Here is a 26,570-nt window from a genome sequence, read left to right as displayed (position 1 = left end):
TCACCTCAAAGTTTCTAGACTATCTATGGCACTTGTCAGAGTCAGGTCTAAAAACTTCCTCCATCAGAATGCATGTCAGTGCAGTAGCCGCCTTCCAAAAATGTGTCGGGGACGTTCCTATTTCGGTACAACCCCTCGTAACACTGCTTCACCTCAAGCCTCCACTGCGTCCTCTGGTCCCTTCTTGGGACCTTAATCTGGTCTTAGGTCGGCTCATGAAACCACCATTCGAGCCTCTCCAATCCTGTGATCTTCGCTTTCTCACATCGAAAGTGATATTCCTTTTGGCAATAACATCTGCTCGCAGAGTTAGTGAGTTACAGGCCCTAGTTACCTATCTGCCGTACACTAAACTTCTGCAGGACCGGGCAGTACTCCGCACTCACCCTAAGTTCTTACCTAAGGTAGTATCGGAGTTTCACATTAATCAATCCATTATACTACCTACCTTCTTTCCAAGGCCACTCCAATCCAGGAGAACAGGCTCTGCATACCCTTGACTGCAAACGGGCTCTAGCCTTCTATCTAGACCATACAGCTGCCCACAGGAAAAGCTCTCAATTGTTTGTCTCTTTCCATTCCATCAAATTGTGACAGCCTGTGGGTAAGCAGACTCTCTCCTCCTGGTTAGCGGACTGCATATCCTTTTGCTATCAGCAAGCAGGCATTCCGTTTCAAGACCGTGTTAAAGCACACTCTGTGAGGGCCATGGTGACTTCAGTAGCGCACCTGCGCTCAGTGCCGCTTCCTGACATTTGCAGGGCTGCTACCTGGAGTTCTCTCCATACCTTTACAGCCCATTATTGCTTAGTCAAGGCCGGAAGACAAGATTCCATCTTTGGCCAATCTGTCTTGCGCAACCTTTTTACAACTTGATATACCAACACCCTTCCACCTGCCCGTTAGGGTTCAGGATGCCCTCTACCAAATTCCACCCCAGTCCTTGTGCCTATTGCACATCTTGGGTACATTTGGTGCATTTCTCGGACATCCTCAGCTCGGTACTCACCCATATGTGAGGACTACCATCCTGCTTGTCCTGTGAGAAAGCAAATGTTGCTTACCTGTAACAGGTGATCTCACAGGACAGCAGGATGTTAGCCCTCACGAAACCCGCCCGCCATCCCGCGGTGTTGGATTCGTGATGTTTTCTTATTTTATTTTTTGGCACTTCCTGTAGCTTTAAACAAGACTGAAAGGGGACCTCTGCTGGCTGCAAGTTTAGTGCCATGCTGGGCATGCCCAGTAGGTGCCAGTCAAAGTTCTAGAAACTTTGACAAAAGTGTTCCATGATTGGGCTCCATCCTGTGATGTCACCCATATGTGAGGACTAACATCCTGCTGTCCTGTGAGAACACCTGTTAAAGGTAAGCAACATTTGCTTATTTATTTCACATTTATGATCTATTGATTATTTTTGTGGTGTAATTTGTATTAATTCTTCTGTGTGCTATACTTATATGGGGTTAATTTTCAAAAGGATTTGTGTGTGTAAAAGTAGCATATATCATAGCAGTTTCCAAAAGCCCAGTCACACGCTTAAGGTGCACTTACATACATAAAGCTCAGTTTTAAACATGTAAATCCTTTTGCAAATTACACCCTATAGGCTTGTGTTGTTTAGTAATTTTCCTGTTTGTTTTATTTTTCTTCTTAATGGTGTTACATTTTTACTTTCACTCATTAGTTGTTTGTTTTTCATTTTTTATGGATTAAATATTATTCATTGTCACCTTTAAAACTGTCTGTAGTACACCATTTGGCACTGTTTGAGTTCTGACTGCAAATACTATGAATTTTATCCAAGGGGCTTCTGCCTGCATGCCAGCAGAACTATAGCTTGGGAGCTTACTAAATGTAAAACACACATCCACAATTACTGGAATTATACCTGGCGGCTTGAACTCGAGCCTATTCACCACACAAATACTCACATGCACATTCTGACTCAGTACATCGCAGTACCAAGTATCTCTGATACGTTTATATAAGCAAAAAGAGGGATAGAACAGAGAATAAGTAAAATCAAATACTAAAGAGCATACTACATATGTACATATATACAGCAAAGCTTACATTTCCAAAAGATCGGTCTGTTCTATAATGGTCAGGAAGTGATCTCTCCTCTCCTCTAGCTATTATCACTCTTCAGTTCAATATTCACTGCTTGTCTGTCTGCCAGTTAAACCCTTTCTAGCTCTATATCTGAAACTAAGTTATGAGAAATGCATGCAGTGTTCCCAAAACAATTCTGACTCCCTCACATCAGGCACACATGGAGATTTATGCTCGTATTTTATAAACTGTGGTAGAACCTGCACAGGTTTTAAAATACCATATATTTCTGTCCCATAACTTCGTGCATATGTTGTAGTACTTGGGTATGTTTGTAATGCAGAAACATACTTTCTCTACCCATTTTTTAAAAATACATGCATATATTTTGTACACAAATTAATTATAACAATGCACACATAATAATCTAGAATTAAATGCACAGGTTGGTATTTTATAAGATTGCAAGTAACCCATTCTCAATATACTTAGGGCCAGATATTCAAGCCTACGCGAGGGCGTAGATTTGTGCGCGCCGGGTTGCGCGCACAAATCTATGCTCGATTGTATATTATGCACGCATAAAATCCAGGGTCGGCGCGCGCAAGGGGGTGCACAGTTGTGCACCTTGCATACGCTGAGCCCTAGGGGAGCCCCGATGGCTTTCCCCGTTCCCTCCGAGGCCGCTCCGAAATTGGAGCGGTTCGGAGGGAACTTTCCTTCTGCTCCCCACCCCCACCTTCCCCTATCTAACCCGCCCCCTAGCCCTACCTAAATCCCCTCTACCTTTGTTTTCGAATTTACGCCTGCCTCTGGGCAGGTATAACTTGCACGTGCCGGCCGGCTGCTGTCCCGGAGGCCTCGGTCCCGCCCCCGGACCACCGCCCCGCCCACGCCCCCTTCCCACCCCCGGGCCGGCACCCCGCCTATGACCCCGTCCCCTTCCCGCCGCTTTTTCAAAGCCCCGGGACATACGGGCATCCCGGGGCTTGCGCGCACCGCCGAGCCTATGCACAGGAGGGTTTTTAAAGGGTTACGCGCATATCCCTTTGAAAATCTACCCTTTAGTTGTGTACATACTTAGAATCACCAGTTCACCTAGACCTCAGCACTTCATCCTGAAATCCCACTAGTGTTCAACCAGACCTCCCACCCAAAAACTGCAGACACAAAACCAGTCTGCTTTCAATTGTGCAAATCAACTAGCAAGGTCTAAAAGTGTTTGAACAATTTTGATAATATTGGTACATATACCACTTACAAAATAGTAAAGCTGAACCTCACCCTGAAACACTTCTAGACTGCCCTTTTGCTCCCTGTTAAAATTTACATGCAATACTGCAAGTACATGCATACTTGCAGGGTTTGCAAAGCATCATATATGCACGTACATGCTTCTTGCATGCATATGTGCTAGTTTTATACATGCAACCCCCTCATAACTCTTAAAATAGTCACCCAAGTATCTATTATGAATTAATGTTGTTTCAAATTGCAGTGTCCTCATCTTAACTCGTGAGAAAGGCGGTTTATAAATGTAATAAATGTCACATACTGTGCAGTGTTTAATGGTGGATTGAATCCATATGCTTTGTGCATTATTGCACTAATGATTCTGTTTGCTTAACGATTTTTACTATTGCATTGTGTGCCTGTGGCAAAAATACTTATTGCTTAATAAAGACAGAAATCTTTGTCCATATGGTTTTCATTGTTTGTTTTTTGTTTTGGGGGGTTTTTTTTATGAACACCCTGAGTCAGAAGCTGCAAAGCCCTTGAGGATATTTGCATCTGCTTCTAATGTGTGTCTGTTTTACAGTGATTATTATAGTCTTTTGTCTCATTTGATCTGTAACAGTTTCATCAATGACAAAAGTTTGTTTTATTATGAGTAATTTTTATTGCTTCGAATAAAATTAGCTCATTTTAGCATATACTGCCTCTGAATAAATGATGGGCCAAAAATAAACTGAACTTCTGAGTACCAGAAGATTCATAGTTAACTTTTGCATGTACTGGTCCAAGGTTAGGAATTATGTGGTCCTTGAACACCAGATGTAAGTACGGTTTCAGCTTAACCATTGCGTGAATAAGTTAAGTCCAGTAGTAAATCCAGTATTTGCAAATGTATCTAATTTTGGATGATATAAAAATTTGAGGCTGATTTTTAACACTTGGGAAACAAGAATTTATACCTCTAATGCATTAGTCTTGTTTTCTGCCTTTGTTATTTTATTTGCTGACTTCTAATATGTAACTGCAGAGTAATTGTCATATTTGGAATCTTTTCATTCAGATTTTGCTACTAAAATTTCCAGTATGTCACTGTAAATGATGTTGACTGTCAACTGAACAGAACAAAATTTCTCTTTTACAAAATGTATTTAACTTGACCATTGCTTTAAATTGAAAAATATTTAAAGGCCATGAAAATATGATTTAATTTAAAAAGGAGGCATATTTAAAATATTTAGGGATTATCAAACACTTTAAAGGACCCTTTGCGCTATTGAATTTCCTAGAGCATACATAAAGTGATTTTCATAAAACTCATTTTTATGCACATACGTGGCTCTTTGAAATAGCCCCGGCGGGAATGCACATAAAAGTATGCATGGAACACAATTTCACTCATGCTGAATAGACATTCTGGGACAGGATTTGGAATTATATGCATATTTTCAATTTTGGAAAGAATGTGTGTAAATTTACTTGCACAAACTTATTCAGCTTTTATAACTGTAGCAATTCAATAAAATTAAGATACAGACAGAAGTCCAGCAATGGGTTGAGGGCTATCCAATCTTTTACACCGAATGCCACATAGGTGTTTATCTACCTGGTCCGGTGTATAAATTGCAGGGGTTTTTTTTCAAAATGTCATCAGTGCAACTTATACACCTGTGTGATTTATCTTCTGCTTTTGTTCTCTGTCTCTCACTCATGCCCCTACCATCAGTGCATTGATGGCCCCTCCATGCTGCCGGCCAAACGCCACTCAGCAGGCTCACTTCTGGCACTCACTGCTCTTGCTCCCTCCCCTACCAACAGTGTGTCTGTGGTCTCTTCGTACTGCTGCCCAGACACCACTCAGGAGACTCACTTTCAGCACTGGTCTACTATGCCAGATCCACCAGCGTGCAATAGCCAACATTAGCATATGCAGTCACTATCTCTTCACGAAGGACAAATGTGTCTCATCTACCAGTGCAACTTATCTACAAACTTTTTCTGGCACATTGATGTTTATGGAGGGGTACAAATATAACAACGGTGCATCTTATAAACTGGAAAATGCAATGGGGCAGATTTTCAGAGCCCTGCTCGCCTAAATCCGGGCGGATTTAGGCGAGCAGGGCCCTGTGCGCCGGTGCGCCTATGTTCAATAGGCCTACTGGCGCGCGCAGACCCCGGGACTCGCGTAAGTCCCGGGGTTTGGCGAGAGGGGCGTGTCGGGGCGTGTCGGGGGCGGGCCCGGTCGGTGCGGCGTTTTGGGGGCGTGTCGGCAGCGTTTTGGGGGCGGGCCCAGGGGCATGGTTACGGCCCGGGGCGGTCCGGGGGCGTGGCCACGCCCTCCGTACCCGCCCCCAGGTCGCGTCCCGGCGCGCTAGCAGCCCGCTGGCGCGCGGGGATTTACGTCTCCCTCCGGGAGGCGTAAATCCCCCGACAAAGGTAAGGGGGGGGGTTAGACAGGGCCGGGCGGGTGGGTTAGGTAGGGGAAGGGAGGGGAAGGTGAGGGGAGGGCAAAAGAAAGTTCCCTCCGAGGCCGCTCCGATTTCGGAGCGGCCTCGGAGGGAACGGGGGTAGGCTGCGCGGCTCGGCGCACGCCGAGCCGCGCAGCCTACCTGATGCCTGATGCACAGCTGGCGCATCAGGCGTACTTTTGCTGGCGCCTGATGCGCCAGCAAAAGTACGCCAATTCGCACGGTTTGAAAATCTACCCCAATATGTGTGTAATGAACTGAAGTCTGCAGGTCCCCCCGCGAGCAGACTCACTCACCATTGCTGCCTTTCTTCAGCCGACGCGGCACACCTAATACAAATAAGAGACTGAATGTTTTCAATAACAGGCCCCAAGTTGTGCAACTCCCTTCCAGAGTCAATACGTCAAATATCAGATAGAAAGAACTTCAAGCCTGAACTGAAAACATGACTCTTCAGAAAAGCATACAATTTAATGTAAAAGACCAATAATCTGATAACTACATCAGTACCAGAGATAATGGAGCAAACAATAAGCAATGAATGATGTGATGTAAATTGATGTTAATATAGCAAGCAATAAGTAATGAATAGGATGTTGCACATTGATGTTATTGGAGTGAGTAATAATGAATGATGTAATGTACACGTTAGTAGGATTAGAATTTGTATTCCTGTTCAGTCAAACATGAATATGCACAGATATGAACTAGAATAGAAAATGCACAAATATGAACTAGAATATACAGTAACTAGTGTAATTCCCTTAATATTTATGAATTTGAATGAGAACATGTTTACTTTGCGGTGTCAAACTAGAAGGTGAATGCTACCCCACAGTAGGTGATCATTGACCATGAATTTGTATGCGGTCTTGTAAACTGTTGTGATCTACGTTTGGAACGACAGTATATAAAACGCCTAAATTAAAAAAAAAAAAAAAAAAGACCAATGATTATATCTCCGAGCACAAAAATAGGACTATAGAACATGTAGTCTGTGTGTTAGTCTTGTGCTAAAAATGGTCATTTTTTCATGATGAATGTTATCATTATCGTTCAGAAGTGAGATTCCTCTGGTGTCATAGCATAGGGAAAAGCACAAGTGGGGAAAAGGATGGGAGTGAGGAAGAAAGGCACCAGTGGGGGAGGAGGGAGGGGAAGAGGGAGAAAAGCAATGGGGGAGAAGATTTTGAGAGAGGCTTTGACGTCCCAACATACACACGCTGATGCCTCTTTTTCTCTCCCTCTCATGCTTTTTTCTCTCTCCATAATCTCTCCACCTTAAACTGGTGCATATCTCTCTCTCTGTCCCCCCCTCCCCTTGTACCATCTCCCCAAGTATTCACCCTCACCATCCACTCCTTTTCACCTCACCCCTCCCTTTTTGCCCCAGCCCCCCCCCCCCCCCCCCCCCTGACTCCCCACTGGCAGCTAAGTTTTGAGACTCAGAAGCACGGAGAGCTGTGGGCTTAATGTTATGTCCACTTCAGCTGCTCACCTTCTCTCCCAAGGCAAAAAGCAAAATAGTGGATGACGAGGAAAAGCTGGATTAGGGAGCAGAGGGTTGTTCTCTGTTGATTGAGATTTGGGGCACGGGTCGCCTGTGCGTCTCCTATGGTATGGAAACACAAGGCTCATACTCCAACTCTATTGGTCAGCACCCCAAATTTCATTCAGCAGAGATCAATCCTCTGCTTCCTGTTCCAGCTCCTCTCCTCCAAGGCAGCTGCAGGGATCAGGCAAGGGGGTGAGGTTTGAGGGGACAGATCAGAGCACAAAAGAGCTACTCATTTCCCTACTCTAGCACTTTCCTTCCTGCCATTTCTTGGTATTATATCACTGGATATTGTACCATTTGTTGCAGAGATTTGTGGTAGTATAACTTTATTTATTTATTTAACACTTTTTTATACCTGTATTAGTGGACACATCATACCGGTTTACATTCATGCTGTTCTTGGCAAAAGTTTAATAAAAATAATTCTCCTTGCACTTTGTTGGTATGGGATTTGCATGCAGAGCCATGTGGTGGCTGAAACTGGGGTCACATTTCAGCTGGGGTGGGAGTGAGATTGCCTTCAAGTGTACAAGACTGGATCAGGCCAAAAGCATGTTGTTGTTATGGCCATAGCAGATGGCAGGCTTTTCTCATTTTGGCTCTGTCTGCTATCATCGCAGATTGCTCAATGGAGAGGGCTGATGGCCCCAATAAAACAGAGGCCAGACGGTGCAGGCAGGTAGACAGTACTAACGCCTTTGCAGGTTTCTGTATGTAAAAATGTAGAGGGGATGGAGGGAGGAATTGGATGAGAAGGGCCAGGGGGATTGTGTTCAGTGTGAGCCAGCATGGATGGCCACTGATGCATTCATTTCTCAGATGTTTCATAAACCAGAAGTTGATTGCACATATATCCTTATAAAGATACCAAGAAGCAGGAATTTGTTTTTAAGTAGACTTATCCAGCCTTTTAAACTGTTCTTAAGTAAAAGTAAATGTGTTTACATCATTGAAATTTCTCAACATTTTTCAGTTTCTACAGAGTGAATGAGGTCCTTCGGTTCCAGTATTCAAGACCTGTTCGGAAAGGAGAGAAAGATCCAGATAACGAATTTGCTGTAAATATGATCTTTTTTGTATTGAATTTCTCATGTAATTTTAACCGTTAAAAAAGAAAGTAGTAAAAATAGGAAGCAATTGTACATTGGGGCAAAGCCCTTGTGTACTTCTTAATTATGAGCTTTATACTGGTTCTCAAGGCGAAAATATATGTGCACTTTTGCTTTGAAAGTTGCCACATGCATGAAGTTCCTGCTTTTTCTACAGGCAGCATTTTGCTGGAAAAATGCACATGTGCATTTGAAAATGGAAAATACGCCCATTCTTTTCCTTTCCCCAACCTACATGTGCCCACAAAGCAATACCTCTCAATACAGCTAAAAGTCTGCATATTGCGGAACAATGCATGGGCTTTTAACTGCATTGAGAGGAGAAAGGTTTCAGACAGCCATTTAACCTGAGTAAAATGCTTAGGAAATTGTCCATCCCATGTTAAAGATAAAAAGGAAAAGAGAACCGAATTGACTCTCTTATCTTGGACTAGTACATTTATACAATATAAATTAACAGCACTGAAATCTAACCAGAGCTGTACCACTGTGCTGATGGGTGGAGTTTCCCTTAATAAATGTATGTCAGTGGCAGATCAGCCTAGTGGCTCAGTGGCAGGGCTGCACGCTGCCATGCAGAGGGGGATCTGGGCTTGAGTCGCAGCTCAGATCTTCTGCTTTCCAGGCCAGTCGGGGCAGGGGATGCTGCAGAAGCGGTGTTCATAGCCTATGGGAGGGGGAGGAAGTTTGTCATTGCATAGCAACACCTAGTGGCTGGATTTGGGACCCATATCGTCAGTGTTCTGGAGGCAGTCCTGCCGCGCAGCCCCCGGCCAAGGACTGTTGCTGCAGTAACTGGACTAAGTAAATTGAAAGGGTTATAAAACAGGGGGGGGAAATCCCTTGGTAAGCTATAAATGAAGGCCCTGGCTCCAACTAAGCTGGAATCCCAAAGGATCAAGAAGAAAGTGCAGGATCAAAAAATGTATGTCGTTATTTAAACAATGTATAGACTGCCTTTCTGCAGCATTCAAGGTGGCTTACAGCTGTGACAAAGTAACCATAACAGAAAGTATAAACATAAAATCATATTTAAAAAAGACCAGTTCCTTACTTAATAATGTAAAATAATCCCCAAAATTATGCTAAAAACATTGACACTCCCCATCCAGTTGATATTTCTAAATACCAATACTTTCCAGTAAACACCTTAATAACCTTGTTTTAATGGCTCATCTAAATCTCATTAAACTCCCTGTCTGGCTAATATCTTGGGGATTATTCCACAAATCCAAAGCAGCCGGAGAATAAACCTGACGGGCATATTTCACAGATCTTGTCTTCTTTAAAGGGAAAGTTCCAGTGTATAGCATAGAATATAAGATTTCAGTTTTTCTCACGTGTACTTTGGACCTCCTCATACAATAACTTATACGTCTGAATTAAAGCCTTGAAATCAATCTTTTTCTCAACTGGCAGCCAATATAAATTGTACAAAACTGGAGAGAGAGAAATGTCAGTCAAGGCACTGCTGAATTTTGGATTATCTGTAACTTTTTCAAGGTATGTTTGATAAGCCCAAGTATAACAGCTTACAGTAATCGAGGCAAGAGCTCAAGCTTTTATGAACGATTGTCGCAAAGCTAATTCTGTCAAACTTCGATTATAACACACACGGCTATCTCAAGTGAAAATAACAGTTCTTAACCAAAGCTGAAACCTGCGGCTCCATACTAAGTTCGCTATCATTCTTAATACCCTGGCTTGTAACCTGATCACGTACCAGTCAGTGGATCCCTGTTAACAGAGACAGTTCTGTGAACTGCATATGAGCTCTAGGGATCCACAGAACATCTGCCTATGATTCATTTTATGGTGGGGCATCCATGATGAGATCTGCCATTAATCTCCCCGTCTCATGTGGACAATATCATACCATTTGGTTTTTTACAGATTTATTTCCCACACTTGGAGAGAGGGGAGTGTGGAGTACTTTGGATTATCTGAACGACAGATACATTTTTCCAGGGGAAAAAAAAATCCTGGAAAACAAGATGTCCGCCCAGGGTACCAGTTTCCGGGGGCAGCAGGGGAGCAAATTTCAGTAACAGTAGCCACAGAGCAATAGTCCTGACAGCCATACAAACTCAAAGAGCCATCCAAGCTTTTAATTACTTCACATCTTTCTTGTGCACAAATAAACAGCCACGCCAACTACTGCTTTATTCAATGGCTTTGTGTTTTTTGTGTTATGTTGTATGTTCTTTTAAATGGTTTGATTCACTTCTGACAGGACCGGAGTTGCTAGCTTTTTCTTTTGGAGGAGGCAGGGCCTTAGCCTATGATGCAGGAAGCAGGAGGGACGGGGTCAGACTGGAGCAGATGCAGCAGAGCAGAGAGGAGCTATTCTGCTCCCTAATTAAGCTCCTTACCTTCCTTTTTTCCCCTTCCCTCCCCTCCCAGGCAGCTTCAGGAAACAGGAGGGGAGAGTATGAGGCTTGAGCAGACAGAGAAAAGCTACTCTGCTGCTTAATCAAGCAGAGTTGCTTACCTGTAACAGGTGTTCTCACAGGACAAGCAGTATGGTAATCCTCACATATGGGTGACATCATCAGGATGGAGCCCAAACACGGAACCCTTTTGTCAAAGTTTCTAGAATTTTGACTGGCATCTACTGGGCATGCCCAGCATAGCACCAACCCTGCATCCAGCAGGGGTCCCCCTTCAGTCTTCCTTTTTCCACGCAGCAGTAGCCACGCGGGTTTTATTTGTTTATTTATTTATTTAAATGTTTTATATACTGCACAATGGGTAGAAAGCTATCCATCTAGGCGGTTTACATAATCGCACATACATAATTTAAACAGTACATAAAATACAAACAATTTAAATTTTCAACAGATTAAATTTTAACAGATTAAATTTTAACAGATATAATGTAATGTGATAGATTTTAATATAGATTGTATGCACAAGTAAAAAGGTGAGTTTTTAGTAGTTTCTTAAATTCTGTACGATTAGACGTCAATCGGATATGTTAAGGAGCTATTCAGAGATTCCTGACAGGAATTTTTCCTCACGGAACTTTTTCAAAAAATTTCAAATAATTATACCCCACAGGGGTCCCCTTATTGATACCTTTGCTCCGCGGTCAAATGGTAAGTTTTTTACCGGCTTGCAGTCGATTCCCGTCGGGTTTTTCCCTCGCGGCCTACCGGCCATCGACCGCACCGTGACTACATTTTTGTCGAGGCCATGGTGTCAGGTTTCCGTTGGTGCCCCGACTGCACGCGAACAGTGTCCATCACTGACCCTCACACAGTCTGTGTGATGTGTTTGGGGTCCGAGTTTGATGTCCTTATGTGCACCAAATGTGCCCAAATGACACCAAAGGGTCGCAAGGCTAGGCTGGAAAAGATGGAACTTCTCTTTCGGTCAAAAACCCAGACTCCATCGATAGCTTCAACGTCGTCCGAAACAGTACCGTCAACTTTGCTGCTACCCGACCAGCTTTGACGACTCTGCGGATGTCGACCCCCCTCTGTTCCTCCTCAGGAAAAAGACCGAGAATGTCGAGAAAAACATCGACACCACCATCGGAAAACTCAGGCCACCGATACAGGCAAGCCCTTGGCATCGACGTCGTCTGAGCCACCGACAAAGAAGTCCCGTACAGAAAAGGCCCCATCCTCTTCTGTTTCTGGGTCACTGAGGCATTCCCCTCCTGGTCAGGTGCCGGGAGCCGCGACTCCACTTTCACTGGTGGACCCTCCAGCTACGCCAGTGCTGCCTCCCACTCTGGAACCGGGTATCCATGCCCCAGGTTTCCATGAGGAATCAGATCGGATGATCCAAGAGGCCATTTGTAATGCACTCCAGGGGTTCAAACCTCCATTGATACTGGTGCCGGGTCCCGAGCCGGCCAGCAATCCGATACCCAAGGCGCTTGCACTGCTATTGGCAAGAATCGATGCGTTAATCGGTGCCCTTCCACCGGTGGATCCGAGGGAAACATTGGGCCCAATTCCTTCCTCACAGATACCCTTGTCATCGGAAGAAGAAGAAGAAACACTGATCTCCATTCCGCCCTCGGGAGTGCTGCCATAATGTCGCCGATTCCTTCGGTTCCTCCTTCGATGCCCCATCGATGCCTTCGATGCCTCCATCGATGCCTTCAATTCCGCCTCTGAGGCCATCGATGCCTATGCCCGGACCTTCCGGGATAACACCGTTACTCCCTTCTGATAAACATATGGGAGCTGGTGATGAGCCTTACGATTCTTGGTCCGATGATTTGTCCCAGGATACTGATGATCTTCCTTCACAGCCCTCTCCTCCCGTGTCCTAGTAGCTTCACGAAAGCGTTCCACAAGGCAGTCGTATCGTTACAAATGGAACAGGTTTACGATATGGTGTACTTCCATGTCCATCGATCCCTTCACTATTTCCACACCGAAGTTTCTGGACTATCTCTGACACCTGTCAAAGTCAGGCCTCAAAACTTATTCTATCAGGGTACATGTCAGTGCGGTAGCTGCCTTCCATAAAGGTGTCGGGGATGTACCTATTTCAATACAACCCCTTGTATCATGCTTTTAGAAGGGCTTGCTCCACCTTAAACCTCCACTGTGCCCTCCGGCCCCTTCCTGGGACCTCAACATGGTTTTGGGGCGGCTCATGAAACCGCCGTTTGAGCCTCTCCAATCCTATGATCTCCGCTATCTCACCTGGAAAGTGATTTTTCTTTTGGCGATCACATCCGCTCACAGAGTTAGTGAGTTGCGGCCTACCCGCCTTACACTAAACTAGTGAGTTGCGGCCTACCCACCTTACACTAAACTTCTGCATGATAGGGTAGTACTCCGCACTCACCCTAAGTTTTTGCCTAAGGTAATATCGGAGTTTCATATCAATCAATCCATTATCCTACCCACCTTCTTTCCCAGGCCCCATTCAAATCCAGGAGAACAGGCTCTGCATACCCTTGACTGTAAACGTGCTCTAGCATTCTATCTAGACCGTACAGCTGCCCACAGGAAATCCACTCAATCGTTTGTTTCCTTTGATTCCATAAAATTGGGTAAACCTGTAGGTAAACAGACTCTCCTCCTGGTTAGGGGAATGTATTTCCTTTTGCTATCAGCAGGCAGGCAAGACCATGTCAAGGCACACACTATCAGGGCCATGGCAACATCAGTAGCGCACCTACGCTCGGTGCCACTTGCTGACATCTGTAATGCTGCTACCTGGAGCTCTCTCCACACCTTCGCAGCCCATTATTGTTTAGACAAGGCTGGCAGACAAGATTCCATCTTCGGCCAGTCTGTGCTACGCAACTTATTTGCGAATTGAGGTACCAACATCCATCCGCCAACCAGTTAGGTTTCAGGATGCCCTCTACCAAATTCCACCCCAGTTCTTGTGCCTGTTGCACATCTTTGGGTACATTTGGTGCATTGCTCGGGCATCCTCAGCTCGGTACTCACCCATATGTGAGGACTACCATCCTGCTTGTCCTGTGAGAAAGCAGAATTGCTTACCTGTAACAGGTGTTCTCACAGGATAGCAGGATATTAGTCCTCACGAAACCCGCCCGCCACTCCGCGGTGTTGGGTTCGTTTACATTTTCTTATTTTATTTTCGCATGTACTTTTTACTATAAGACGAGACTGAAGGGGGACCCCTGCTGGATGCAGGGTTGGTGCTATGCTGGGCATGCCCAGTAGGTGCCAGACAAAGTGCTAGAAACTTTGACAAAAGTGTTCCGTGATTGGGCTCCATCCTGATGATGTCACCCATATATGAGGACTAACATCCTGCTGTCCTGTGAGAACACCTGTTACAGGTAAGCAACTCTGCTATATCTTCATTTTCTCAGTTAAATCCCAACGATATTCATCTACTTTAATTCTTATCAGCCCAGCCTTGCTAATTTACCTGAAAGGCTCTTTTAGGTGGTGGTTGTTGTTATTGTATGTCTCAACTGTCTGTCATGATTAGATTGTAAGCTTTAAGGAGTAGGGACTATGTACACAGAGGCTGTATGTGCATACTTTTACCTGCATATAGAGTGGGTAGTTCCCTTTAAAAAAAAAAGATTTTCCCCAATTAAACCCCTCTTTTATCCATGGAAACAGCTTTGAAAAATATTCTTTGTATGTCTTAGTACAGCGCTGCATACATCCAGTATCTGCTATGCAAATAATACTGAATTTGTTTTTTTTCATTGGAGGGGGAGGGTAGGGAGGTGACAGCAGTTTCTTCCCGCTGAATTGGAGCTGGGTCTGGCACCCAGTGTCATGAGCCTTCAATCACAACTACCAGGAATTTCTTCGCTGTTTTATATCCACAGTTATTGTAGCAACTGTCCTCAGCTGGTATTTCTGGTCCCTGAATCTGGCCACCAGGCGGTTGACTTCAAAAGATTTAGATGCCTAGATTTGACTGAAAATCACCTTATGGTGCTCAGCCTCACCTGAAGATTGGCCTAAAGGAGTGTCTCTGCCTAGGGAGAGGAGAACCTGTACCAGGAGGAATCAAATCAAGGGCCTCCATATGGCAGTGTGCAGAACTTCCACTAATCCACTGGGCTAGCCCCACTGAGGTCTTGTGTGAACCGACTTGAATCTTCATCAAAAGATATTATTCATGGAGCAGAGTTCCAAGTAAAAGGCTGCTATGCATGACATCTTCCTTAGTTGTAGGAAGTAATTTTGGGTAATAACTATATTTGTGCAGCTGTAATGACAGCTACTGATCAACACTATCAAAAAGGCTGCCGTACTATATAGGTAACAGTTTATGCCTTGTTTACTGCAGTGAGCTTATATCTTGTTGCAGTTTGTTTTCTAACACTATCCTCCATGCATGCTAGATAAAAATTATCAATATGCTGGTATGCCTTTTGTAACTTATTTTCTTACATTATATTTACAGAATATGTGGATTGAGAGAACCACTTATTCAATAGCATATAAACTGCCTGGAATTTTGAGATGGTTTGAAGTCAAATCCATTTCAATGGTAAGAAAACAGAAAAATTACTGAAATAACTATTCTGTATTTGCTTATATGTTTAATATCAGTATAGTACTTCTTAAGCACTGAATATATACACTGAATTAAATCTGATTTGCTGTAACAATAACAAATCATTTTGATTTTCCTTGTGGTATGCTATTGCTTATTGACTGAGAAGAGGTTAGAGTGGGCTACAGAGTAAAACTAATTATACCCATAGGTGTTATAAAGGTAGATATATTGAATCATGTAAATGTATTTGTAAATGCATTCTTTTTTTTTTTGTTTTTGGTGAAGAAATAGTTTTCTATTAATGAAATAAATTGTTCTGGTAAAACAGAATGTTTAAATTAATACAAATCCAGGCATATTGACTTTTGGTTTCCACTTGTGATTAGACACAGCATATTTTGAATTGTTTGTGTCTAATAGAGAGATAAAAATTAATTAAAAGCTGTGTTGTCTTAAGAATTGGCATCCTGGAGACTTAAAGGTTTTGTGGCTTAGCAGGAGGGCATTGAGCCCTTCATTTCAGGGTCACTGACATGAGTCTACCCAAGGCCTCCATAAATGAGTTGATGAGGTCCATCCATGGCTCAAGTTACTGAGGTGCAGGTGGCTTGTGTGAGTCTCCTATCTGATGGAACTGACAGGGTCTGTCCACACTGAGGGAGCCACACGCTCCAGCCAGAGAAGGGAATGAAGGATGATTGCCGGTGTTGTGGTGACCCTTACAGACCATACAGAAGCACTGCAGGTAAATCTTGAAGGAGACTTCCCTCCAGTCCTCAGAGCTGGTGATACTTTTCGAGTTCCTTGGGCATATCGTCTGGGATAAGGACATTCATTAAAAAGAGGGCAAAATGAGTTGGTGGTCTTGGTTTAGCTCTTCATGTACATGTTTGGTTTTTTTTTTCATTTGTGTAAATCACAGTTGATACACTTTGTCATTTTAAGAAAAAAAAAAAAATTGGTCAGAGATCCTGAAATATCACACCTGCATATAGCTGTTTAAAAACAGGATTAAGCAAAAGTGACTTGAAAATTTTCTTGTTTTACTTTGTGCATTTTCAAACTCGAAGAACAATTTATATGCAATTAATGACAGTATCTTTATCAATCTAAGCGAATTGCATTGAACAGCTGTATTTAGATGAACAAAATTAATGCAGAAAATGGATATGGTATCTATAGTAACGGAATATGAATCTGGTGCTTGACACACTGTTAGGTAACTGAATAATGTAGTACAGTGCTAGACGAGTTTGTGTTTTACATATAAACAGACTGAGATGATAGCATTTGCTTTGCTGTTCACAGGCATTCTTTTCTGTGAAGCCTGGCATGGCAGATGAAATAAAAAAAATAGTCCTTTTAAAAACAGAATATGACAGGTCATTTTATTCAGGCAGTTGGTACATATGCACTACGCATTTCCTAGAAAAGCATATAAATCCTTCTAATGATGCCCTCTGTAAGCAAGTGTATTACTAGACATGTTTGAAAGACAAAAACAAAGAACTAACAATAATGTAAGGAAAGTAGCATGCAGTTACTATGGCACACAGCGTTATTGCTGTCTGTAAATACTTGCAAAATTATTCTAAGTCTGGAGTTAATTCCCTGTATACTTTAAATATTCCTAGCATGTGTTATACTTAAATGTGTCATAAAGTTTTAGCAGGGATTGAGCATAATATATTGGCATCTATTTACTGAAGAGCATAATGTGTTAATGCACCATAAATGGCTTTAACACATATTACTTGTAATGCATGCACTTCTTGTCATTAACACAAAAAAGCAATGACAGAAAAAGATATTACAATGAGCTGTGCCACATGCAAATGAATACAAAGCAGCTCATTACTATTAAAATGGCTTAAAAGAAAAGGACCCACTGTGGACTGAACAAAAGACACACTCACTTCCACCTAAGAGCTTTCAATGGGCTAGCTGCCCAAATATCCATCACCCCCACCCAAGATGACATAAAGGGCTGGCTGCCTTGATATTCTCTCTCTCCCTTCCCCTCTCCCCCCAAAATTGACAGAAGGAACTGTTCTCTCTTCTTAACCCAATTGAATTTTGCTAGCATCAGATGGGATATGTGGGAATGGGACCTCTGGGCAACCAGCCCCTTACATCATGGAGTGGTAAGAAGGCATCAGGTCAGCCAGTAACTTATGTCATGTTAGGGGGGATGATGGATGCCATCCCCTTGGAAATTCCTGGGCAGGAAAGAGGTCTCACTCAGCCTTTAGTTAGTCCTTTATTCACTTGGGAGGGATCATACCTCAGGCAGCCTTTTAGGCACCCTGGAGGGTACTGCTGTGTGGCATTACTACAGCCACTAATGCAAATGCATTATCTGCAGCTGGAACCTAGATGCATTACCGTCTCCATTAATGTACACATATTATCAGCCATGGTAGAAACAACTTTTAGCATAGTATTTACTAAAGGCTCTACACCCTACAGGGGAGTCCTTTTCAGTCAGATTTTTGCACATAAAACTGTGTTCTACATGTGAAAATACAGGTTTTATAAAATTGCCAAATCAATATGCCGGTAAACTGATGTTCATATGCCATATTTCTGCATAAGGTTACTCAGAGGTGTTGCCAGGGGTGGATTTGAGGCAAAGATTTCATTTACAGACATACTTTTTTTTTTTTTTTTAATTGTGAAATTTTTCCATAATTTCATTTCAAGAAAAAACACTTAAATTGCAAACAAAGAGATAGAGGAGAAAATACATACTTCCTAAAAATAAAATTAGAAAAAGGAAGAAAGAAAAATATAATTGTAATAATAAATGTCTCTTATAATACAAGTCCACTAAAGGAGGATCTATAACCACAAATTCAGGAAATTTCAATAATAAAGAATAAAACCGGCATAAAGGGATCATACCTCACACAACGGTACCAATGCTGGAATCGTGCGCTCATTCTAAGGCAATGGGAGAAGAAGTTGAAATAGAAGCAGGTGGTTCTTTATCAGATAAAAAAGATGTAAGTTGTGAGGGTGAGAAGAAAATATAAGAAACATTTTTATATTTAATTATGCATTTACATGGAAATTTCAATAGGGAAAAAACCTCCTATTTCTAATACCCTAGGCCTCAATATTAAGAATTGTTTTCTTTTCTTTTGGGCTTGCCTGGCCAGATCAGGAAATATGCAAACTTTGAAATCCCAAAAAGTAGCCAAGCAATGATGGAAAAACATCTTCAATATCCATTCACGACCAGATTCCAATAAGAAGGAAACAATAAACAATAATTGTTGCTGGTGAAATCAAATCCTTCTGGGTGGTCTCCAAGATGTTAGTCTTTCTATGTGTTCTGTGATTTTGATGCTTAGAACACTTTCCACTATTTTTCCTCGCACTGAAGTCAGGCTAACCGGTCTGTAGTTTCCCAGATCGCCCCTGGAGCCCTTTTTAAATATTGGGGTTACATTTGCTATCCTCCAGTCTTCAGGTACAATGGATGATTTTAATGATAGGTTACTAATAGGTCTGAAATTTCATTTTATAGTTCCTTCAGAACCCTGGGGTATATACCATCCAGTCCAGGTGATTTACTACTCTTCAGTTTATCAATCAGGCCTACCACATCTTCTAGGTTCACCGTGATTTGGTTCAGTCCATCTGAATCATTACCCATGAAAACCTCCAGAACGGGTATCTCCCCAACATACTCTTTAGTAAACACCAAAGCAAAGAAATCATTTAATCTTTCCGCGATGGCCTTATCTTCTCTAAGTGCCCCTTTAACCCCTCGATCATCTAACGATCCAACCGATTCCCTGGCAGGCTTTCTGCTTCAGATATATTTTAAAATGTTTTTATTGTGAGTTTTTGCCTCTATAACCAATTTCTTTTCAAATTTTCTCTTAGCCTGTCTTATCAATGTCTTACATTTAATTTGCCTATGCTTATGCTTTATCCTATATTCTTCTGAAGGATCCTTCTTCCAATTTTTGAATGAAGATCTTTTGGCTAAAATAGCCTCTTTCACCTCACCTTTTAACCATGCCGGTAATCATTTTGCCTTCCTTCCACCTTTCTTAATGCATGGAATACATATGGTCTGTGCTTCTAGGATGGTATTTTTTAATAATGTTCACAACTTTGGCACACTTTTTACCTTTGTAGCTGCACCTTTCATTTTTTTTCTAACTATTTTTCTCATTTTATCAAAGTTTCCCTTATGAAAGTTTAGCATTAGAGCTATGGACTTACATACTGTCCCCCTTCCAGTCATTAATTCAAATTTGATCATATTATGATCACTATTGCCAAGTGGCTCCCCCACCGTTACCTCTCTCACCAAATCCTGCTCGCCACTGAGAATTAGATCTAAAATTGCTCCCTCTCTCATTGGTTCCTGAACCAATTGCTCCATAAAACTGTCTTTTATTCCATCCAGGAACTTTATCCCTTGATCCACACCTCAGCCAGAGGGGTGGCTTCGGTAATAGCGGCCATGTGTCAATTATGGCTGAGAAATTGGTTGGCCAATGTGACCTCCAAGGCTAACCTTACAAAATTGCCTTTTAAAAACTCACTCTTGTTTGGGAGAGAGTTTGAGAAACTAGCCAACAAGTGGAGCGAATCCCCAGTTCCTCAGTTGCCGGAGAATAAGAAGCAGATGCCTTGTTCTTTTGGCATGAGAAGTCATGCCAGGGGATCCAAGTGTTTTTGACCCAGCAGAGGAACGACCTTTCAGAGGACTCAACCTTTCAGTAGGTCTCAGTCATTTCGTCCCAGACAGCCCCGACGGAGCTCAGGCTCGGGTAGTGGAGCCTCCCAATGAAGGTTTCCCAACCCACCCTGGGAACAGGAGATGGGTGGCTCTCCCTTTTTTTATCAGAGGTGGGTCAAAATCACATCGGATCAGTGGGTCCTGGAGGTGATACAAGAGGGATATGTGATAGAGTTTTGCAATGTTCCTCGGGATGTGTTCATGGTGTCTCCCTGCCACGCCCTGCAGAAGAAGCAAGCACTGAAGTGTACGTTATCAAGGCTCCTCAGACTGAGGGCTGTGGTTCCCAGTGCCCATGTCTCAAGAAAATATGGGTCGCCATTTCATTTATTTCATTGTGCCCAAGAAGGAGAGCTCTTTTCATCCCATCTTGCACCTCAAAGGGGTCAACCGTCATTTGCGGATGACTCATTTTCACATGCCATCAGGGGAATTTCTGATTTCCTTGGACTTCTCCAAGGCATACCTGCGTATTTCCATCTGACTAGATCCCAAGCGTTTTCTGTGATTCATGGTTTTGTGACGCCTTTATCGGTTTTGGGTGCTACCTTTTGGCCTGACCACTGCTCCCAGAACTTTTTCCAAGGTTATAGTGGTAGAGGTGGCAGAGCTGAGAAAGGATGAGATCTTGGTACACTCATATTTGGACAACTGGCTGATTTGGGCCAAGTCTCTGGAAGAGAGCTGCCTGGTGACCCACAAGGTGATATCCCTGTTGCAGGAGCTCAGCTGGGTGGTGAACATGGCCAAGAGCAGTCTTCAGCCATCTCCATTGCTATAGTATCTCGGTGTTCAGATCAACATGAAGCAGAGCAGGGTTTTCCTGCCGGAAACTCGTATTCAGATGTTGAATGTGCAGGTGCATCTGTTGATGAACACAATACGCCCGACAGTGTGGTCATATCTGCAGGTTCTCGGTTTGATAGTGGCAACCCTGGAAGTGGTGCCATGGGCAAGGGTGCAAATGCATCCTCTTCAGCACTCCTTACTATCTCCTTGGAGCCCACAGGCTCCACCTGCCAATGGAGGTCTTCTCTCAACTACAGTGGTGGCTTCAAGTGGATCATCTAAGAAAGGGAGTAAAAAATACATGTAGATCTTGAACCTATGCAGGATGTCTGAAAAGTATGCTCCCCATGGATTCCTTAATTGTAGATGCCTTATATTTAAGACTTCAGATTTTCATTTAAACCAAAAAAACCTGATAAAACACCCTGAATAGGGAAATTGTGGGATTTTATTTTTATGGTTCTAACCAAAAGTAGGTTTACCTTGGGGAGCTCCAATGACATCATCCAGCCACTACCCTTGAGCAAGTCTAAAGGCACAAAAGCAGCAGCCATCTGACATCATCAAAGCAGGACAGATAGGGAGCCCAAGCCCCTCCAGCCAAAGAAAAGATGCTGACAGCAGAAACGATGGAAGTGAGTGAAGGTACAGGAGTGAAGGGGGGAGGTACCCTACCAACCACCTCAGCTACACACACTCACATTCCAGTCAACCCCCTAGGCCCCCACATATGCTCATTGCCTGCTACCTTGCCACACACATAAACTGTAGGTCATTTCCATCGCCCCCCAGCCACATATACCTACACACTATCACATACTCCCAGCCACATATGCCTCCACTGCAACAAGTATTTCACCCCACGATTATAGACAAACTTCCACTCTCCCCTTCTAACGCCCAGGCCTCTTATCTCCACTCTCACCCTTGTTTCGGTTTTAATTTGTGGTAGACTTTTATATGGCACTCTTTATTATAAATCTGAATCAGCCTAAAGATGCTCCTAGAAGGATTGTTTTTGGCTTGAAAACACTGATAAACACCTGTTTCAGTACCCTCCAAAAACATCTTATTAACTGGAAAATAAAATCCCGAGTTTAAGGTTTATAAATCCCTAGAATCAGAACTTCTGCTTATATTGTTATAAATAAAATATCCTAGCAAAGAGAATGGCACGGTTCTTTAAATATGGAATAGACATAAGTTAGGGAAAATAGAACTTGATTGTATTACTCAGTAAGACACAATATAGCCAGAGCCAAAAATGTTTGGTTCATGTTGTCACCCCCAAATTTTAGCAGGTTTTTGGGTTTTTTTTAATCCTGCTGAAACGCAAGGAAATTGATCCTATCTTGGTCAAGGTATCCTCCTGTTCTTTCTCCACTAGAATGGTATTAATTCCAACAACAACAAAAAATGTTCACATTATTATTTCTAGAGAGCAAGTTCTTCAGATTCACTGTTTCAGCACAATATCATCATCTGGATGATAGCAGTACTACCACAGCAATGACATTTAAAATCTGATATGAGAATTGAGGGTGAGAATTACCTGTTGGTATTATGACACTACTGTATGCAGTCCAGATGCTCTTTTGATGCTTCCTTATTACCCCCACCCTTCCACCCCCAAATTTTAAAATGTAGATATGTTTTGGGGTTTTTTAGTTATACATGGTATATGAAACTAATTGGATTATTATATACTGAACAACTAACTGTGACAAGGTCTGATGAAGGCCCTGATTCACTAAGATTTTCTCCCATTCTTTTTGTTTGAAAAAGGACCTTGATGAATCAGGCCCTAAATGGTTTCCATTTCAGGTCATGTTATGCAGCTCATGCTGAGCAGAAATACTACTATATTTTGTGATGTTTGTTAACTAGATAGAGTATAACCAAATGGCAACTTATATCTTGCTCTTGCTTTCTCCTAGATTGAAATCAGCCCACTGGAAAATGCAATAGAAACAATGCAGTTGACAAATGAAAAGATCAACAATATGGTTCAACAACATTTGAATGATCCAAACCTACCAATTAATCCTCTTTCCATGCTACTAAATGGCATTGTGGATCCTGCAGTAATGGGAGGCTTCACAAATTATGAAAAGGTAAATCCTAAATGATGAATTGCTGCGCATATATGGGTAGTATCTGATTTATTTGACCTTTATAACTATTTTTCTTCCTTTTCCTTTGAGTGTTCTTGAAAACTAAGAATTTTACTTGAATCCTGTTCAGCGGATACTTTGGTAACAAAAAAATAAAATAGTGCCCTTATCGTGATGCCCCTTTGACCTAAGATATTCTGTATTATTTAATTCATTTAGAAAGATGAAATCTGTTTCTCAGGAAATGCACTAACAACCATCTTATCTTTCTTATCAAAATCCAATTATAGTGGCTTTAAGTATACTTTTAGATAAGAGTGCAAAAAATCTTGAAACTGATAAGTTGAAGCCAGTAAATTCAAGTATGGGACAAGAGAAATGTTTCTGGTCTGAAGAAAGGCTCATGTATATCATAACCTTTGGGTAATTGTTATCGTATTCCAATAATAGGTATCTTAAATAGCAAAGAATCTGTTTTTCCATGGCTAATACAGCTTTCAAGTTGATGCATTTTTTTTTGTTTAAGAAAAAACATTGCTGCACTCTAAAAATGCAAACGCACTGTTGTACAACCATATATATATATACATACATACCAAAAAATACTTTACAACCACTACAGTTATTACAAAACGCTGCTGCCCGCATCCTTACCAATACTCACCGTCATGACCATATTACTCCTGTCCTTCAGTCACTTCATTGGCTCCCCGTAACCTCCAGGATAATATATAAAACACTCACGCTTATACACAAAGCCATTCACAACCAAAACATGCAATGGTTCACAGAACATCTCTTGCTTCACAATCCGACTAGACCAACAAGAATGCAACACCAGGCTAAATTCCAGACTCCCTCTCCTAAACTCATGAAGCACACCTCATTTAGAGAGCGATCATTCATTATTGCAGGAACCTCCCACTGGAATAAAATGCCCTCCCAATTACGCCAGGAACCCTGCCACAAAAAATTCAAGCACAATCTAAAAACTTGGCTATTCAAACTAGCATACCCTGACTAACGAACAGACTCCCCCCAAAGCTATGACATGACCATCCTACCGACTCACGCACAATATATTTTATTCTCTCTACTCCCCACCCTTTGTGGGTTTCATTCCCCTCCTTCCCCTCCACACTTATTACCTTCCCCTTGCTAATAACATGACTGTCTATGATTAACTCCCTTGTTAAATATATATGTACATATGTATATAAGTTTCGTATTATCTCCTCCAATTTTGTTAATCCCACTTCCTGTTAAAAATGATATCATTGTAAAGCTTGTTGCTAAGTTATGTTACATTGAGAACCGAGGTGATGTTTTGCAAACGTGCCTCGGTATATAAAAAACCCTTAAATAAATAAAAATAAATATAGTGGTTTGACCTAAACTATATTCGAAATGAACAGTTTGTTTTCCACAGCACAAAGCCTTTAAAGTCATTTTATGTTTTACCTGTGTATTCATTCTAATTTTGCTCTAAGGATTTATACTTGTACATGTAACTACTATTGTAGTGTTTTTCAAAAGCCTTTACTCGAGTAAAGTGCACTTAAGTGGATAAATCCTATGGACAATTCAATGGCACATATTGTAGCAATTCTCAAAAGCCAACTTACACGAGTAAAGTGCATTTACTCACATAAAATCCAGTTTTACACATGTAAATGCTTTTTAAAATCAGACCCTTTGTAAACATGTTAACCTCAGTTTTTTAAAAAACAGACAAGAAGAATCAGCATGTGGGTAGTGTCATCTGATGGCACGACACAGTTTCCAGAGAATTCTGGAAAAGCATTCCTGGACATGCATATGCTTTCCTGTGCAGATACTACCTAGTAGAGCCCCTTCAGTTCTTTTTTGTCATTGATGATAGATGTGTTTCTCTAGTGCAGTTCGCATTGAGATAAATTGCACTCTTTCTCATTGAGACCTCCACAGTCAACTTGTTCAAGTGTTCTCCATCCTAGTAAAATTCCTTAATTTTTATTGGTCTTTTTTATATTTTTTTGCATTTTTGTTGTAGTCACAGGGCCCAAGCTTTTCTTTCCTTCTTCCTTAGTGCAGCCTTTGTACCCCTCACATACACACACACGCGTGCGCGCGCATCACACGTTTTCCAACAAAACTGTGTGTTTTGATTTTGCTATGTCCATTTTCCTCACAATGGCCAAAAAGAAGTCTAGCCGCTTCAAACATTGAACTCACTGCAATTTCAAGATGCCCCTTACTGATTATCACAAACTTTGCCTGCATTTTCTAGGGCTGGGGTATGATATCCCTAGTTATGCCACCTGCTCAAAGATGTCATACAGAGTTATCAAGTTCCAAAGACTTAGATTACAAGATGTTGTATACATTGTTATGCTCCTCAGCATTATATAAAGTTCTTGTTACTGTAGCTGCCTAAGATACCCCTATATATAGTCCTGGTTCTTAATACATATATATCTTAACACATTTATATCTCTTTTATATATTTTGTTACTTTTCTTTTGATTGTTCTTTGTAAGGGTCATGCCCAAAAGTTATTAGTTGTATGTAAACCGATACGATGTGCAAACGGCTATTGGTATAGAAGAGACTCTAAATAAATAAACAAACAAATAAATAAATAAGATATTTTCTTTGCCCTGGCAAAAGTCAGTACAAGTACACTGATACTAAAAGCATTGGTGTCTTTAATGTTCAGATTAAAGCATATGTTCAGGAGTAGGGTACCCAAAAGGGTTGCATTCGGATTTGAGGACGCACAGCACCAGGCATTCACTGAAGGCATTAAAGCCTTGTCATCATTCCCCTTTGGTACAAGGATCTGTGTACAGGGAACTTGTGGCCTTGTCTATCCACTCTCTCAAGTAGCTTTGTCAGGAAAGGAGCTGAACAACTCATTAAGAAATGCAGCTGCATCAGTCTCCTAGGGCCTAGTTCATCATCATTGATACTTCCCCTCTGGTTGCTCAGGAGGATGTATCTCCTCCTACTGAGCTGCCTGTGGTAGTACCATTGGGAATTTTTGAAAAAATGTTGATTAGGATGATTCACAAGTCCCTCTTTCAAGATCGAGGCAGAGGTGTTGACACCAAGCACTTTAGTTCACAGTGTATGTTTTGGTCCTCAGAACATATACCATGTCATCAAGCAGATCAACACCAACTTTGGTATCTTAGCAATGATATTCAATTCTGATGTAGTCTGTTCTGCGTGGAAGCCAAACTTCAGAGAGAGAAGCTTTTCCAGTTGTACAGCTTTGCTTGAACCTGATTCCCAGAAAGTTATGCAGGAAGCTGTGATTCTAAGGTAGATGTCTTCTCCAGTCATAATCTTAGGAGCCTGGAGTGTCCTAGGATTCTGCCCACAGGTCTGAAGATTTAGCTTCTTCTGATCTCCCCTAAGATCCCTCCTCTGCTTAGGCAAGGATAAGATCACTTATAGAGATCCTTTTTTTCCCAGTATTTGTGCAAAGAATGGTACAGGCCATTCCTTTTAATAAAGAGGTGG

General features: G+C 42.0%; 1 protein-coding gene across 5 annotated transcripts in view; it reads left to right on the top strand.

Moving 5' to 3' along the window:
* Positions 1–26,570, top strand: part of DOCK1 (dedicator of cytokinesis 1) — a 1,428,876-nt gene that overhangs the window by 1,285,542 nt on the left and 116,764 nt on the right. For all 5 annotated transcript variants that reach the window (XM_029610025.1, XM_029610029.1, XM_029610028.1 and 2 more), the window contains 3 exons: positions 8,291–8,375; positions 15,303–15,389; positions 22,887–23,063. In XM_029610025.1, coding sequence (XP_029465885.1) covers positions 8,291–8,375; positions 15,303–15,389; positions 22,887–23,063 — 349 coding nt within the window. The remainder of the gene's footprint in view (positions 1–8,290; positions 8,376–15,302; positions 15,390–22,886; positions 23,064–26,570) is intronic.

This window comes from Rhinatrema bivittatum, chromosome 7 (assembly GCF_901001135.1).
Source record: "Rhinatrema bivittatum chromosome 7, aRhiBiv1.1, whole genome shotgun sequence".
NCBI classification, from domain to species: Eukaryota; Metazoa; Chordata; class Amphibia; order Gymnophiona; family Rhinatrematidae; genus Rhinatrema; species Rhinatrema bivittatum.
The sequence above is the reverse complement of the archived record's forward strand: the minus strand, read 5'-3'. Positions and strand labels throughout refer to the sequence as shown.